Genomic DNA, 15,611 nt, shown 5'->3' on the forward strand with positions numbered 1-15,611 from the left:
GGAGAGAGGAGATCTCCTCCCTGAGGGGACATCACTGCCCTGAAGGGAGATCACTGCCCTGAGGGACATCACCGCCCTGAGGGGAGATCTCTCCCCGAGGAGCGGTGGCCGCGGGCCCGACGGGCGGGCCGGGAGGCGGAGGAATCCCCCCTCCTCCCCGCGCCTCCCGCCTCCCCGCCCGCCAGCCGGGCCCGCGTCCGCCCCCGCCCGCCCGCTCGCACGGCGGCGCGGGCAGGGCTCGCCGCGCTACGGCGGGCAAGGCTGGGGCGGCGTCAGCGGGCGCGCAGTGCCGGCTCCAGGGCTTTAAAGCAGCGTGTAAGCTGAGATGCTACCACAGACAGCGGCGCGGCGGCGGCGGCCGCAGCAGCTCCCCGAGCCCAGACGGGCGCCCGCCTTTCGCCCCCGCCGCGCCCTGGGGCATGAGAGCGGCCGCCCCGCGGCTCTAGGTAGCCCCCTGGCCCCATGGCGACGTCGCGCGCTCTTCTCCTTCTCCTCCTCTTCTGCCTGCCGGGGCTGCGGCGAGGGGCGCGGGGCGGCGGGCAGCGCCCGCGGGGCTGTCCGGCACCGTGCCGCTGCGAGCAGGACGGCATGCTCGTCCGCGCCGACTGCTCCGACCTGGGGCTCACGGCCGTGCCCGCCAACCTCAGCGTCTTCACGTCCTACCTGTAAGTGAGGGCAGCTCGCGCGGGCGGGCCGGGGAGCGGGCACCGGCGGGAGGTGACAGGGGGCGCGGGAGGTCGATAGAAAACACCCGACTTCATGTAGGTTTCTAATCCGTTTTTAATCAGCGGGCGGGTTGTAAAGCGTTTGGTGGGTATCTCGCTCCCTCGGTGCCCGGTCCGGCGCCTGGAGGATCGCTGTGTGATGTGCCGTGTAGAGGGTAATTAAAAGGGATTGCAACAGCAGAAACCCGATTAGATCTGCAAGGACGTTATCTTCACCTTTGCTTCCCGGGACAGTGCTTTGAACTGCGGTTGCTGCTGATTTAATCTTTAACAGGTCTCCCCTCGGGTTGAGGGCAGGCAATAAATAAAGCGAGCTCCCCGGAGGCGGGCAGCGGTCGGAGGCCGGTGGGGTGCCCGGGCGGCCCCGGGGCGGGCAGGTGCCTGTGCCCCGAGCCGGGCCCGGGCCGGCGCGCCCGACCCCGCCGGAGCCCTCGCTGTACCCAAAGTACCCGCCTAACGGGGCATCCGCGCCAGGCCGGGCTTGTAAGCTGTTCCGCATCCCGGGAGAGCTGCGTTACGGTGTGTAGGGACAGGGACGCCGAGAACGGAGAAAGTTTTTATTAACAAAAAAAGCATGCAAAGCTGTTGCGGAAACTTTTTGTTTCTTTGTTTCCTTCTTTTTCCTTTTTTTTTTTTTGATTGTTTTTCTTTTGGCAGAAGCATTATCGTTTAGCCTCTCTTGGTTTTGTGTGTTGAAAGTGATGGTGCGCTCAAAGTGTTATTTTAGTATCCTCCTTAGTGGTTTCATATGGTTCTTTGTGGCTGCATGGCCAGTAGCTTGTGGATTTAGTACTTATCCTCCGTACCCAGCATACAGTATGTCAATTTCTGAATGTGCTTGTCCATCTGTAGATTTTGACATGCTGTTGACATGCTTGCTACTATGGTTACTGTAAAGATGCTTTCCCAGTATTGTGTGCCTAGGACACTAAAGTGATAGTTCTGAACTCACTTCTCTGTTAATGCCATACTTCAAAGGACATGAAACATATGTTGCATCTGAGAAAGTAGGTGAAACTAAAGTACAAATGGCCTTCCTAAGAGAAGTACAAACACGACATTGGCAAGGTAGAAATCATGTGCAACCAATAAAATCCAAGAAAGCTTGGTTTAGTGAAAACAGTGTTGATTTAGAAAGAGGATGTGCAGCTGAAAGACTTCTAAATAATAAGCATGAAAATACTATTCTGAAATTTAACTTAATAAGATCAGTTTTAGCTTATTTTGTTGTCAACATTTCAAAGTCAAAGCTATTTGTAACTTCAAGAGGCAGGAGTCAGCATTGGTCCATTTACAGTAGAGCAGAACTTTGGCTATATGTAATAAAGATACAATCTTTAGGATACATACAACGTTTGCTACTGATTTCAAAAGCAGGAGGTCAGCATTGTGTGTATATGCAAGACAATATTTTCCGGTGCTTTGGAAAGTCATAAGCAGAAATATAGGTAATGAAAGTATAAAGGCATACTTAAGCTTTACATATCCTGTGTCAAGAAGTAGATGCCCTAAGTTCTTAGTTGCTTGGAGAAATGATAAAACCGGGAAAGAAAACTTTAGAAAACCCACTGTTTGACAGGTTTTTTTTAAGAAAACAAGGATAAAAATATGTATTAGGATGTCAAAATACCGTTGTTGTGATCTGCTACTGAAAAGATACATACCTCCAGTAACCTGCTTCTTCATAGGATTGTGATCTCGTTTGTGCTTTTGGGTTTTTGTCCTTCAGCAGAGGAATGTCTTTCTCCAGTCAAGAATTCTGTGCTGTTCAGCAGTGTACACCCTGAAGTAAAAAAACTCCACTGTGGGACAGGCAGACTTTCAAATGACCAAGGCTGCATACAGGCAGTATAACAGTATAAAAGACTGGTTCATACACATGGGCAGCTACACTTACCCTTTTCCATTTTTACCAGGCTGTTTTCCTTGGATTGATTAATTATTGCCTAATTATGCAGAGTCGTAGTTCCTGCCTGCCTTCTCTAAAGAACTGTCAACTCTCATTTTCTGTAGATGGCTAAGCAATGGCAAATTTTAAAACATGCCTGCTTGTTATAGAGGTGTTTGCCTCCCTGAGCTTGGTAGCGGCCAATGAGATACTCTTTGATTGTTTTTTGGTTTTGTATATTTTTTCCAAAAAAAAAAACCCAAACCCAGAAGTGTCTTCTTGCACTGTGACAATTTTTACTCAAGATCAAAGCATGAGATTAAAACTATGTACTCACATTAACTCTCTTTTCAGCAAAAGCATCCCTCTTCTCTAGTTGATTCTGTTCTTACACAGTAGACATATCTGGCTAAAAATGGTCTGTGGTACTACCTCATATTAAGTTTGGGCTTTTAAAGTTTTTTTTTTTCCAAATTTCTGTCATTTTTATCTGGACATTCACACAAAAAAGAGGGTGAATGTTTTCTTGGTGTGCACTGGAAATTGTGTGAAAAGTTGAAATGCCAAGGCCATTAAGGCTTGGTTTATGCTTGGGCAAATGTGTACAGCGCATGCTATATTATGGTGACCAAATTTTGCAGGGTTTTTTTCTGATGGTGCTCTTGCAGCAGAACTAAATATAGTCTACAGATGGACCTGCTATACATTTCTCATTTACATTCCCAGGCAGCAATTCTTGCCTCCCATAAAAAAAATCTTTTTATTTATGATTATGAATCTGCTGCCATGAACTGTTAGACGTTTTAAGAGCAGACAAGGAGAATCCAGGAGTTTCTTTCCATTAATTTTTCTTCATCTACTTTTGGACTAAATAATGTATGTACTCAGTGTATTTAATGCATATTCCTGCTGATATAAATGTGAATTCCATGTGCTCATGAAGGGCAGCACCGAGTCTCTGTTTCAAATTAAGAACGTCACTTTCCTATCAGTACACAGTGAAAAGAAGAAGCCAGGATCTACAGATCATTTGCACATGAGACACTCATTAATTCTCAAACCAAGCTTGTGAGTTAGTGAAATATTGCTAGTATTTACTGTGATGTGGAAAGCTGAGGCAAAGAAGAGCTTGCTCAAAGTTAGAGGTAAAATTTAAGACAAAGCCAGAAATTAAGGCCAGGATGCCTTACCCTAACTCCATTCTTTAACCACAGGCTCACCCTACTTCTTCTAAATAATTGCTCACTAAAAGTAGTATAAAATCTGGCATCTCCTGTTCAAGAATGTTTAGTATGACAACAATTAAAAATAAAACAGTTTTCATCTCTCATTAATGACAATATAGAAGATAGCTCAAAGATTTTGAGAGTTTCTGTTATGTAACCGGATAGCACAGGGAAGTAAATTTATTATAGATGCCAGTCTTAGCAGTTCAGATGCTGTGTCCTTTGTGATCAAAAAATCTCAAAAATAAACTTAGTAGAATACTTTAAGTCGAATATTCAGTTGAGTGTTCTCATAGTCTAACCATCTTAGATTGACATAGACATGCATGCATACATGTGTAAATACTGCAGCATAAGGAACATTACCTTTTACATTATAACTTAATGAGTTATTTTGGGATACATGTTATTAACATCTGAAAAGTTTAATTTTGAGTACATTGTAAACATGCATTGTAGCATTTGGGAAAATGTGATTAATGTATTTTTTAACTCTTCATAGAAAGAATTTATTAACAAATAATATTTTTTAAAACTATGATTACTCTGATAGTATTACACTAAAACCTATGAAGAAAAAATCAGGGCATGTTTTAAGATTCCTATTGTATTAGTCTTCAAATAAATTCTTGCTTTCTGCTTCATTCATTGCCATGGTATTGTATTTGATGATAAATATTACTGTAGAGCATAGCCAAAACTCTACAGGGTTTCTGAAAGTGTTTAAGACTACTAAATAGAATAAGAAATTACAAAGAATTTGGGAGAGAAAATATCATTCACTTTTTGAAGGTTAAAAAGTATATGCCCAGAAATTAACTACACTTCTGAAATAAAAAAGATACTTGTTTCTGTGTCAGGAATACCCAAAATCATTAACACCAGGCCTTTGGGGTAAATTTGCACTATTTTAGTCATCCTGATCTCACAGTACAAACTCAAGTCTTGTCTGCATCTTCATCTAAGGTATCATGGGAATGACCATAGTTTTTCAAAGAGGTCAAACACCAAAGTATCTTCTTATGAAGAAGTGAGCTTTATAAAGTCTCTTACAACTTCCAGATCCCCTGATAAGATTTGCATGTAAGATAGTTAGTAAAATGTCTGCCTTTTCTTAGAAAATACTTCTTTACATAGCTACAAACTTTATAAAGCATTTTTGCACCTTTCTAGTTGAAATAAATTAAATGGTTGACATGTGGTTTCAGTTAATAATCTGAGTCTTGTCCCAGTGAAGGATGAAGGTGAATCCACTTTCTGGATTTAGAATTTATTATAGTGTTAAATCCCACTTTTGAAAAGAAATCAAGGCCTTTCCTTTCTACTCATGGCAATAATAGGTATGCAAAGGTAAAATGTACACATAGATAAATTAGAGGTACAATAAAACTGAGGAAGTAACAAACTATTTAAAGTTTGCTGGTTTTCAAGGGGTTTGTTTTAAATTTCAGTACATAAAGTGTCAACTCAAAGTTAGTTTCCTTGTGAAACCTTTGGATTTAAAAATGTGTTTGAGAAGAGAATGTCACTTTTCCAAGTGTTAAAAATAACTCTTTGCGCTGCTTCCTGAAGAGCCTTGTGCTGCTCAGAAAGGGGAAAAAGGCACTCACACGCTACCTCTCTCCTTTGTAGCATTTGCTCTGTGGAAACACTGCATAAATTGACAGGGAAAAGGAAGCTGTCTTTGAGCTGCTAGAATACAAGGAGCTGGCAGGGTGAAGGCACCTTCAATTGGTTTGGTATCTGAAGTGTATAGGACAATTGGCCGGGCAGAGGGAGCCTGACTCCAGCTGAGAACGCATGCACTGGGCTGACCTTCCCAGTCAGCATGCCAGCGGAGATTAGACTTTCCTCAAGTGCTCCCTTGTTAACCCAGTCTTTTCTCCGATGTCATTTGTCTTTGAAACGCTTAAAATTGCTAGCAATTTTGCAGCAGCCCAGGTTGATTTCCTTTATTCTGTTTGCTGGCCAAGTTAATATTTCATCTCCATGCACTGCTTTCTTCATTCTCCATTGGTTATTTAAATGGTCTTTTATTATAAATACAGATTATGGCATTTTCCCTGACTTCCTTCCTTGAACTGTCCAGCAGATCTGACTCTTTTCCCTTCAAAGATCATGGTAAATAAGGTGCGGTTCCCTTAGCTCAAAGTAAACTAAGGGCAGAACATGATGTGGTGTTTTTGACATACCTGTTTTGCTTTAGACTTCAGTTAGATGAGAATACCCTAACATCTTTAAAAAGAATGAAATGTGATCAAAGCATGCTTACTCCTCTGAGAATGAGCAATTCATGTGGGGAATTCATGTGCTACATGCTCTGTACTGTTTACTGAGAAGACATGAGAAACTTTTGTACAACTGTGTCAGAAATGTAATGGCAGGAGAACTATAAAAGAAATACATTTAGTTGGGAAGGGGAAGAGCGCAAAATGATGTTTCTGTTACTTGTTGAAGGAGTGCTACCCTCTTCTCTCTTTTGAATCAAGGTTTAAATGAAAAAATGCACAAAACTAAGACAATGAACAACTTCGACTATAGGTGACAGTAACTCCTGGTACCCCTGTTTGTAGTCTGAAGAAGCATGTTTTTTAATCAAAGCCTGTGGACAATAGCTTGGAATTTTTGAATTAGAGACCTTGGAATGGATATTAAAGCAGCAGCACCCGAATAGAAATACCACCATAGACTGTCTTTGCAAGCCAAGAGAGCACAAGCCAGATAATATTACACTGGGCACCAGCAATACCTTGAACTTCAAGCAGCAATGAAACGGGACAGCAGTGCAGATCCCCAGGAACTGGTACAGTATGCCCCCAGCTTGATAAACCCTCTGCTAAGACAGGGCATTCTGTATCACCTCCCAGTTTTGTTATTTTGTTATGTTTTACAAAGTTTAGCTATGAGATTTAGGTTTTGAGAGAAGTGATCACACCATTGAGGTCCATCCCAGAAAGGACAAGTTGTATTTTCATGGCTAGACACTGCTGAAAAAAAAAATAATATTTTTAAGTGTGGTGTTATCCAACAGTGATAATTATAATAATCAGTCACTCGCAAATTAAGATTTTATTGGTAACAAATGGGCTCTCAGTTTGGGCCCAGTTGTATGATTTGGCTCCAGTCCTGCAAATACTTATCCAGAGACTTAACTTTAGTGACAGGAATGGTTCCACTGAAATCACATGTGCAAATGTTTGTTGGATCAAGGCCTTGAATAATTCTAAACCAATTATCCCCTTCCTCAATTATTAACTCATTTGTGTGGAATAGTTTCACTAAGATATTCTGCTACATTGTCTCATAACACAGCCTAAAGCATTAAGTAGACCAAAAATGATTTAAAAGCCTTTCTTTCAAAATTTTTCCAAACCTTATGTAAAATTAATATTTAGTTTAATCTGGAACGCACTGTCTTTCAACAATGTTGAATTATGTATTTGTAATTAAGTGATTTTAAGGACATATTTTGATAAAAATTCTAAAACTTTTTGCATTATAGTATAAAAGTATGGTCTTTTTGTACAGGATTTATGATATTGTGTGTGTGGAGATGTGTGTGGATAGATAGGCTTTGGGCAAATTATAAAAAGAAGTTATCTATCGGCTTAAGGCAGTACAAACAACTGTAGCTCCCACAAGACAAAATCTCTCCCCTCTTTTTTTTTTTATTGAGAGTAACCATGCTTACTAATGTTACCAAACTTAAACATAAGTACTTAAGTAATGCAGAAGTATTTTCTGGATTGGAACTTATTTGTATAATGATTGGGTATAAACTTAAAAGGTAAGTCTTAAATTTTTTTTTTGTGCTTGTGTCATACAACTTTTCATGTTAAAAGTGTAGAATAATTTGACGTTGGTATTTATGAAGAAGTAGGAGGCAGAAAAGTAAAGCTGATATTTAGTGCTACCACTGTATTTTCTTCAGGTTTTTCGCTGTTAGTTCCTTTACCAAACAGTTCAGTCTGCTCTGCTTGAGGATGGAATAGTTACAAAACTGGTATTACACAGAAATAAAACTTGCCTAGCCCCTGTTTCTGCAGCAATAGGCATCTTATGATGCCAGTTATATGATGTCTTCTGGATCCTGTGATAATATAAGTGCTAGCCTAAGTGAATGAGAGAGCAGATGTGAGATGATGTCAGCATTAAGAGAAGTGTAACTGCACTGATTTGGCATTCACTGAGTTTGTAAATGAGTGTCTGTGTACCCTGAGGGGAGAAGTAGGTCATAGCTGGCAAAGGAAACAAATAAGATAAGACAAAGCTCTCTCTCACCCATCACTGAAAGTTACCTGTTCTGAACCACCTTGTTGAGTCATTGAGTAACTTGCCTTTGGGTCTTTTATCCTTGATCAGTTTGGCATAGAGGCTGCCTCAGAAATTTAATCTTTCTCCTGTTGGTCTCACGCGTTATGAAGCTGCAATTATACGTGTTGTGGAGGGCAGACCAAGTTGTCCCATGTCCAGAAATTAGGTGAATTCTTATGAAGACAGAGAAACCAAAGTTTCTAAAACATCCTGGTTCACAGAGATTGCCATTTCGGTCGCATGAGGAAGGGACAGGAACTGCTTCTGGGAACAGGGGACATGACGAGGTAGCTATAGCTGGGATCTAGGTAGCAAGACCATTGAGTTCTGCTCCTGGATACAGTAATGAAGTAGTTTACAAATTCAAGCAAATAATGAAGCTTTTCTCTAGTCTTACTCTATATATGTGATGGCTGGGAGAGACACCTACGTCTGAGTTGGACTAATTCAGTAGTGGCTGATAAATGCTGGAGATCTGCAGATTAAAAACAATAAGGTGCTAATTATGAGTATGACATGGTAAAATAAGGTGAAACCATGAAGGATTTTCTTCTCTTCATAAGCACGTATCTCTGCCTTTCAGTTCTGCTCGTGACTGTCTATGTGGCTGAACTCTGTGATATATAAGATTCTTATTGGAACAAGTGAAGTCTATTCAGGTGTCTGAAAGCAATACCTGACCTGCTGACAAGAAAATACAGGATCCATATGCTTGTTGCAATATGAAAGTATTGCCTGCACTTGTGCTGAAGTTGTGCAAAGACAAGGATTTGGAAGAGGACCAAAAGAAGTGCAGATTCAACCTTGTGACCTGACAAGGGTCTTGGGGAGTAAATTCCAGTCTTGCAGTGTCCCTGCATAAAGCCTCCCTATGTTGACTTTAACCTGCACCAGGCACACACAATTACAGAAAGATCGACAGAGGAGCAAAAAGTGCATTATGAAGGAGGCAGCAGGTAGTTTGGGAGTCCATCTGTATCAGTGCTACAGAACAGTGAAATGTGTCTCTCATCAGGCAGCTCAGCCAATTATAAACCCTCAGGAGACGTGGCAGTGATGCAAATCATGGTTTGCATTTGTGCCATGTGTCTGCAATAAGACTTTGTAGGGTACAGTTACCTTGGCATAGTTATTATCAGAAACATTTGTGACTAACTGGCCCTAGTGGAGATAACACCTAGTATATAGTTGTGGTGGGCTTAAGAGTAAGAGTTTGCAGTACTGCTGCTGGGTGTTTTTAAAAATTGAGTGTGGAGTGCTGCAGAGGAGTAACTGGTAGCAGAATAAGGACTGAAAAGAGGACTACATGAAAACTCATGACCTGAGGACAGCACCTGGGAAGGCTGGAAGTTCCTCAGCACATGGAGGCTGCACATTGCCTCTTACCTGTACATATGTAGAGTGGTGTGAACTGCCAAGTGCCACAACTTTACTTCTTTCTGGCCAAGACAGAAGATGTGAGAAGAAAGGGCAGGAGAAGAATCTTGGAACATCCTTTCTGCCTGAAGGCCAGAGACAGTACAGAACATAGCTGAACACATTCTTGACTTACTTTTTAGAATAAAACAAATGCTTCCTGAATACAGATAGGATGAAAAACTTTCATCTGGAATAGAAGACGATATCTGTGGAAGAATATTATAGCAGAAGTATTTCTTAGGTTATTTAGATGGGGTATTTAAGATAAATCATTGTAGGGAATGGAGAAAAAAAAGCCAGTACCAGATTCAACTCTGCCTGTCATTCCATGTGTGTAATTCAAGAGACTTATATCAAGAAAGACTTCAGGTAATTTTTGCTCTGTTTATACTAATGGAACTAACTTAATTCTGTGGAATTGGTACCACTTAAATAAATTTAATCTGAAAAATGAAGATTTTTGAAAAGCATTAATTAATATAACTACAATAAACTATTCACTTCAGTTTTAATATGCCAGCTCTTGACAGAAAAGCTTCTAATATGCCATTACCGAGCAAAGTGTCTGTCTTTGTGAAGTAAATAAAAGTCAGGGTTTTTTTAGAAAAAAAAGACTTTAAGCATAAAACCAAGTGATCATAATTGCCTTGTCTGTGTCAGGATGTAGATTCTGGTAGGAGAGTTATGTTGTGCCAGGGAGTTGTCAACTGTACAGACTTCACAGGAGTTTGATGAAGGAGGGATTTTCTTTTGTTTTTCAGTCTTTTTGTTGCCCTTGTTGATAGCACTCAGTGAAAAGAGCAACAGAATTTTTTGGAGGGTGCTCACACAGTGCTGTGATACATTAATTCCATTTATCATAGACAGAAAGAACTGTCACACCAAATACAGTTATCAAAATCACGTTTCTGTACATATTGGTGCCTCAGCTGTTCTGCCTTCAATAGCTGTCTACAGTCAATCTGTGAAGAATCCCATAAACCTGAAGCCAGATGTGGTCCATTTTCTACATTTATCATCAATCATGGATACAGCATCTTGCAGTTGTATAGCTCTGTGTTCTTGCCTGGCTGACCATGGAGCAGCACTGTCAGAGCATCAGATTTCACAAGGAATTTGTAATATCCAGATTCACTGGATGGTATTATTTAGAGTGTTGTATCTCTGTGTGGGAAGAATATAGGGAAATGCTGCATGATCTCAATATGCTGCTAGTTTAATCTATTCTGATAAGGGTTTGTGAAAACTAATTATAAGCCAATTTGGTTCCCAGTGGAGCTAGAACTAAAACTCCTTTTGATGATATGGGTTGAGCTCCTGGTATGTCACAGCTAGTTTTATTGCAGAGGGTTCTGTTGGGTCATGATGAGTATAATCTAAGGGAAATCACTCTGTATCCAAGTATCATCCTATATTGAGTATACAAACAGATTTGTTTTTCATATTTGGTGAATGAATAATACCTAAGTACACAATTATAGTAATTAATTGTAAATTACGTTCATTAGTGGTTTTGATTATCTCAGTGTGGAGAGCTTCCATTAAAGTGTTCACAGCTTTTATAAGGCAGCTTTAGAATGATTTTTCAATAAATATGTACTGATCAAGATTAGACCAAATGAAAATAAGCAGTGTACGTATCATCATGTAACAATATGAATTTGGTAAATGGATGGATGTCCTAGCCACACGAGAATAACAGAAAAACAGAAAGGAAAAAAAATACACCTTAGCAGCAAAGCGTTTTGTCTATACTCTTTCAGTCAGTAATATCACTATTAGCATTAAAAATAAATGAAATAGATGTCTAACTTTAACAACGTGAAACAAAATCAGACTTGAAATAAGCCTCATGTTTGTTCTCTACCTGTAAAATGGTGCTGTTTATCAGAAGCAACTCCAGCAATTAAAACATTTGCTAATCTGACACCTGTTAGCAGGTTTAGACGTTAATCTGAGTGTTCCTTTGTGCTATCAAGTCTGTTCACAATGAAATGCCTTGGGCCGGTACTAGCCGATGTGACTCTTTGGAAGATGGGTTTAAAGAGCTGACAAAGCAACTGGTGTATTTGTGTGCTGTGCAACTCATGGAGCAGCTCCTGGCTTTTTAGGCAAGCTGAGGTCTTCAGTGTGACAGGCAAATGCCCCAGTCAGTCCGCTTGGGTGCAATTAGAGCAGGCCTGTTGCTTCTGCAGTGACCTCGGGTGCACTTTGGGAACACACAGTTCAAGACTATGTAAGCTGACCTGAAAGAAACAGCCCCAGGGCTGCAGCAGGTGGGAGGGATGACACAGAACAAAGGGAGCTCAACATTTTTCTTAATGTGCTATGGCACCATTGTTGATGAAGATGAAATGTGAGGTGGAATTTCTCAGTAGTTACAGTATGAGAAAGGCTTTGAAGTTGCATACTGAGATTATTCTACAGTGCTGTTTCCGAGCATGTAATTCTGAAGTGTTTTAATGATGAAATATATGTATGTTTTTCATTTCTAGTTAGAAAAGATGAGTTTTGAATGTTTTGTCATGTGTCAGGGCAAGAATTAACTGTGCGCATAGATTGATCTCAGTGCACAGGGATTTTAATGTGGAGAAAGAAACCTCAACAACTTTCGGATATCTGTCTTTCCTTTCACGTCACCACCCATCAGAACAGATCATGCAGCTCATGTAAAATCAAAAGATTTATATTTTTTATTTCTTTCATATTCATAATAATCTTGTTGACAGGGTGGTCTCTGACTGCTAGACTAATTAAAAATAAATAATTAAATGTTCTGATAGGCAAGATGATGGTTAGGTTTACTGATGGCATGAGATCATAAGCCAATTTTAAAATTGTGGTAAAGCACTTGGAGCACAGATTGTGTTAGTGTAATATATTGAGTATTAATGTATTAATGTAAGACACAATATAGATGAATAAAAAATCAAACTAGACAAATGAAAGTACACATTGGATCATGAAATAATGTCTTCAAACCAGCAATTTTCTCTAAATAAATAAATAAACCCCCACAAGCTTCCTGCTGTAGAGAAACGAATTTGAGATGTCACCATGTAAGTAAATACATGAGACTGAGTGATATTAAAATGAATAAATGGTTGATTTTAATACCAGTTTTGTACCCCATGCTACTCTTCCAGTATTTCACAAAGCACATGATGCTGTTGATTCTGAAAGATACTGCTTCAGAATTCAGTAAAGGATGTGGAGTAGAGCTCATGCTGCTTCTAAAATCCAGGCCTGGCAGGGGTTGCCAGAGGCAGCTTTCGCTATTTTAAAATACTACCCTTTGTAGGTTACTTAGGACTGCAACACAGCTCACAAAGAAAGTAGAAAAGGCCTAAGTCTGCTTTTTAGAAAAACAGTCCACTCGTAGATAAACTGGGAACTGTTCAGAACAGTCAAGCAAAGAATGTGAGGAGGTTTGTTGTGTACCATTATCTGCCTTTTCCTGAGAGGGCTACTTAGAGGCAAGTGAGCCCCATTTGGAGTGCTCCCCAGTTTTGTGAAAAATTGTGAAGATCTGTCAGAATTATCAATTTGGTTCAATTGTCAAAATAATTATCTTTTCCTGCGTATTAAAAAAACTTACACCTATCTGCTTAAACTTTCACATTTAGAAGACCTGACAATATAACTACAAGCTTTGCTAGTTCTAGTTGAAGTTCTCTGGCTAAATTACTGGATTTACCATGCATATTACATTTTCCAGAGACATAAACAAATGTGGGTTAATGTACATGTATGCATCTTCAGGCTAATGATTTCAGCTGCAGCCTGAATCTCTCATTCTCCTGAAGTGGAAATACTTTTGAGGTTCTGCTATACATTACATTTTTTCTTGGATACCAAGGTATTCTACATTCATGGGAGTATGGCCGTTCCATACTTTTGGATACAGCAGCAGATCTAGCTGTTTTGTGCAAGGAAAGAAAGACAGATTATGGTGTGACTGGTGTGAAACCATGCAATCCAACTGTGGGGACTATTAACTCCATATCATCTACTCAGTGCCTGCTCCTTTCCTAGTAAGCCTGTGTTTGCTATCTGCAGCTTTTAAGACCTCTATCCTTACCATCTTTAAGCTAGGAAAGAGATGCCTTACACCAGAAAACAAAGCATTTTCAAGCTTCTCAGCTTATTATTCCAGTACTACAAAGAGATTTTTCATAAGATTTTTCTAGCTAGTGAGTCTGAATTACATCTCTTACTTTTTAAGACATTAACAGATCAGTATTTCCTTTCTAAGTTGCCATTGGAAGAACACATTGTGTGTGCCTATATATAGGCTGGAAAAGAGGTTCTGGCAAATATTTGGGCCTTAGAGTATTTATTTTTACATTAATTTTTCTATGCCCTATCATTTAAATGTGCCTGGCAGCCACTTTGAAAATCTGCAAACCTATACAATTACACTGGTAACAAGAGTATGACTGCAAGTGTACAGGCAGTAGTGAAGACAGCTGTCTAAGTATGATCCTTAGATCACTGACTAGATTTCTGTCATGTTCACAGGTCCATCCTCTTTGTGGAAGCAGTTATTGTCAAATAAATCTGAAAACTGAGTGCTCATGTTATCACAGTGAACTGTGTAAGCTCTGATAAAATACAGGATGTTTCAAAGAGATGGACCCAATTTTAAAGCAGTATATTTCATGATGACAACATGTTACAATTACACAAAAATTTACAAACAGTTTAATGAGTTATCAAGTAGAAATCATTTGCCCTTTCAAGTGGTAAGAGTTTCATTCATTGGTGGTTTGTGACTGCAAAGATATAATAATTTCAAATTAGGTCCATCTTTTTGAAACACCCTGTATCAGCAAATTATTGAAAAGTCTACAAATTATAGAACAACTAACTGCTTCCCTATAAGTGAAAACAAATCTCTGTGTTCCATGGTATTTTAATAAAGCTGTGAATGTTCTTACTCCTGAGAGCACACTGACCATTTGTAAATGCTGTCAAAATACTAATTTCAGCTGCCCCAGGACAATAGTCTTTACAGATACACAGAGAGCTTTTTGAAGTATTAAATATTGATAGCTTTATTATTGCAGGTATCTCTTTATTATGGACAGGGTTGGCCAACTTTGAGAGCCAGTTTAGTTCTTTGCTATAATAACTGTACCTGAAAGGACAACAGAATGAGGATGTAGTGGGCATGTTGGGTTTGGTCCAAAAATTGTACTTGAGAGTAGGTTATGAAATCTTATTACATTGACAGTTGAGTGAAAAATATGAGAAAGAAGGCAGGAAAAGCTTGATTTATATGCTTTATTTTCTGGTGTGTTTTAACTAAACACTCTCTTCTGGTCCTGTCAGGACAGAATCTCTTCATACAAAAGAATCTCTTCATACAAGCTGTGAAAGGTAACAGATTGAGGACTTGCTACATGTATGAGGAGAAACAACCTAGGAGCAGTAGGCCACCAAAAGCAAACTTAGAAGGTGCCGGCATGTGTGCTGACTCGTGACACTCTCGGCTCAAGCACAATTGCTGATTTCACTCAGCAGGGCAGGGCAGTGGGAAAATAACTTGCTTTCTGCAGCTGAATTCCTTGAGTAGGAGCTGCTCATCTTTGCTAGTGAAAATTCTGAATTCAAAGAACTGCATAGCACTCAGAATTTTCTGGAAGGTTGGATTTGGAATAGGAAACTCAGAAAAAATGTGCTTCCATATTAAGAGTCCTCCTGTGACACAGTGTAAGATTTTCATGTTGGCTTTTCCTCGCTCGAAGCCCAGTTGTTCCCACCCTCCTACTCTAGGGTTCATCTATTCGGCTATCCTGACTCAGCTCTTTTTTTTGGCTGTGCTTCTAAGCAGATCTGTGAAATAATCCAGTTTAAAAAGAAACACATTTCTGGTCTTTGAAAAACTTATATCTCATTACGCTGATCTGTTTGAGAATGTAGCTACAGAAACAGCCAAACCAACGCAGCTGAAGGGACAGGGACAATGGATTGGGAGTACAGTGAGCGGCTGAAGGGGAGTGGAAAACTTTTCAAGTACCCTTGTACCGCTGCAGT

The 15,611-nt window shown here is 40.0% G+C and overlaps 1 protein-coding gene across 1 annotated transcript in view; it reads left to right on the plus strand.

Annotated features, from left to right (window-relative positions):
- Window positions 1-333: 333 nt before the first annotated feature.
- Window positions 334-15,611, plus strand: part of LGR5 (leucine rich repeat containing G protein-coupled receptor 5) — a 91,805-nt gene continuing 76,527 nt past the window's right edge. The window contains exon 1 of the mRNA XM_065040449.1: window positions 334-665. Coding sequence (XP_064896521.1) covers window positions 463-665 — 203 coding nt within the window. The 5' untranslated portion in view covers window positions 334-462. The remainder of the gene's footprint in view (window positions 666-15,611) is intronic.

The sequence above is a fragment of the Columba livia genome, chromosome 1, assembly GCF_036013475.1.
Source record: "Columba livia isolate bColLiv1 breed racing homer chromosome 1, bColLiv1.pat.W.v2, whole genome shotgun sequence".
NCBI lineage: Eukaryota > Metazoa > Chordata > Aves > Columbiformes > Columbidae > Columba > Columba livia.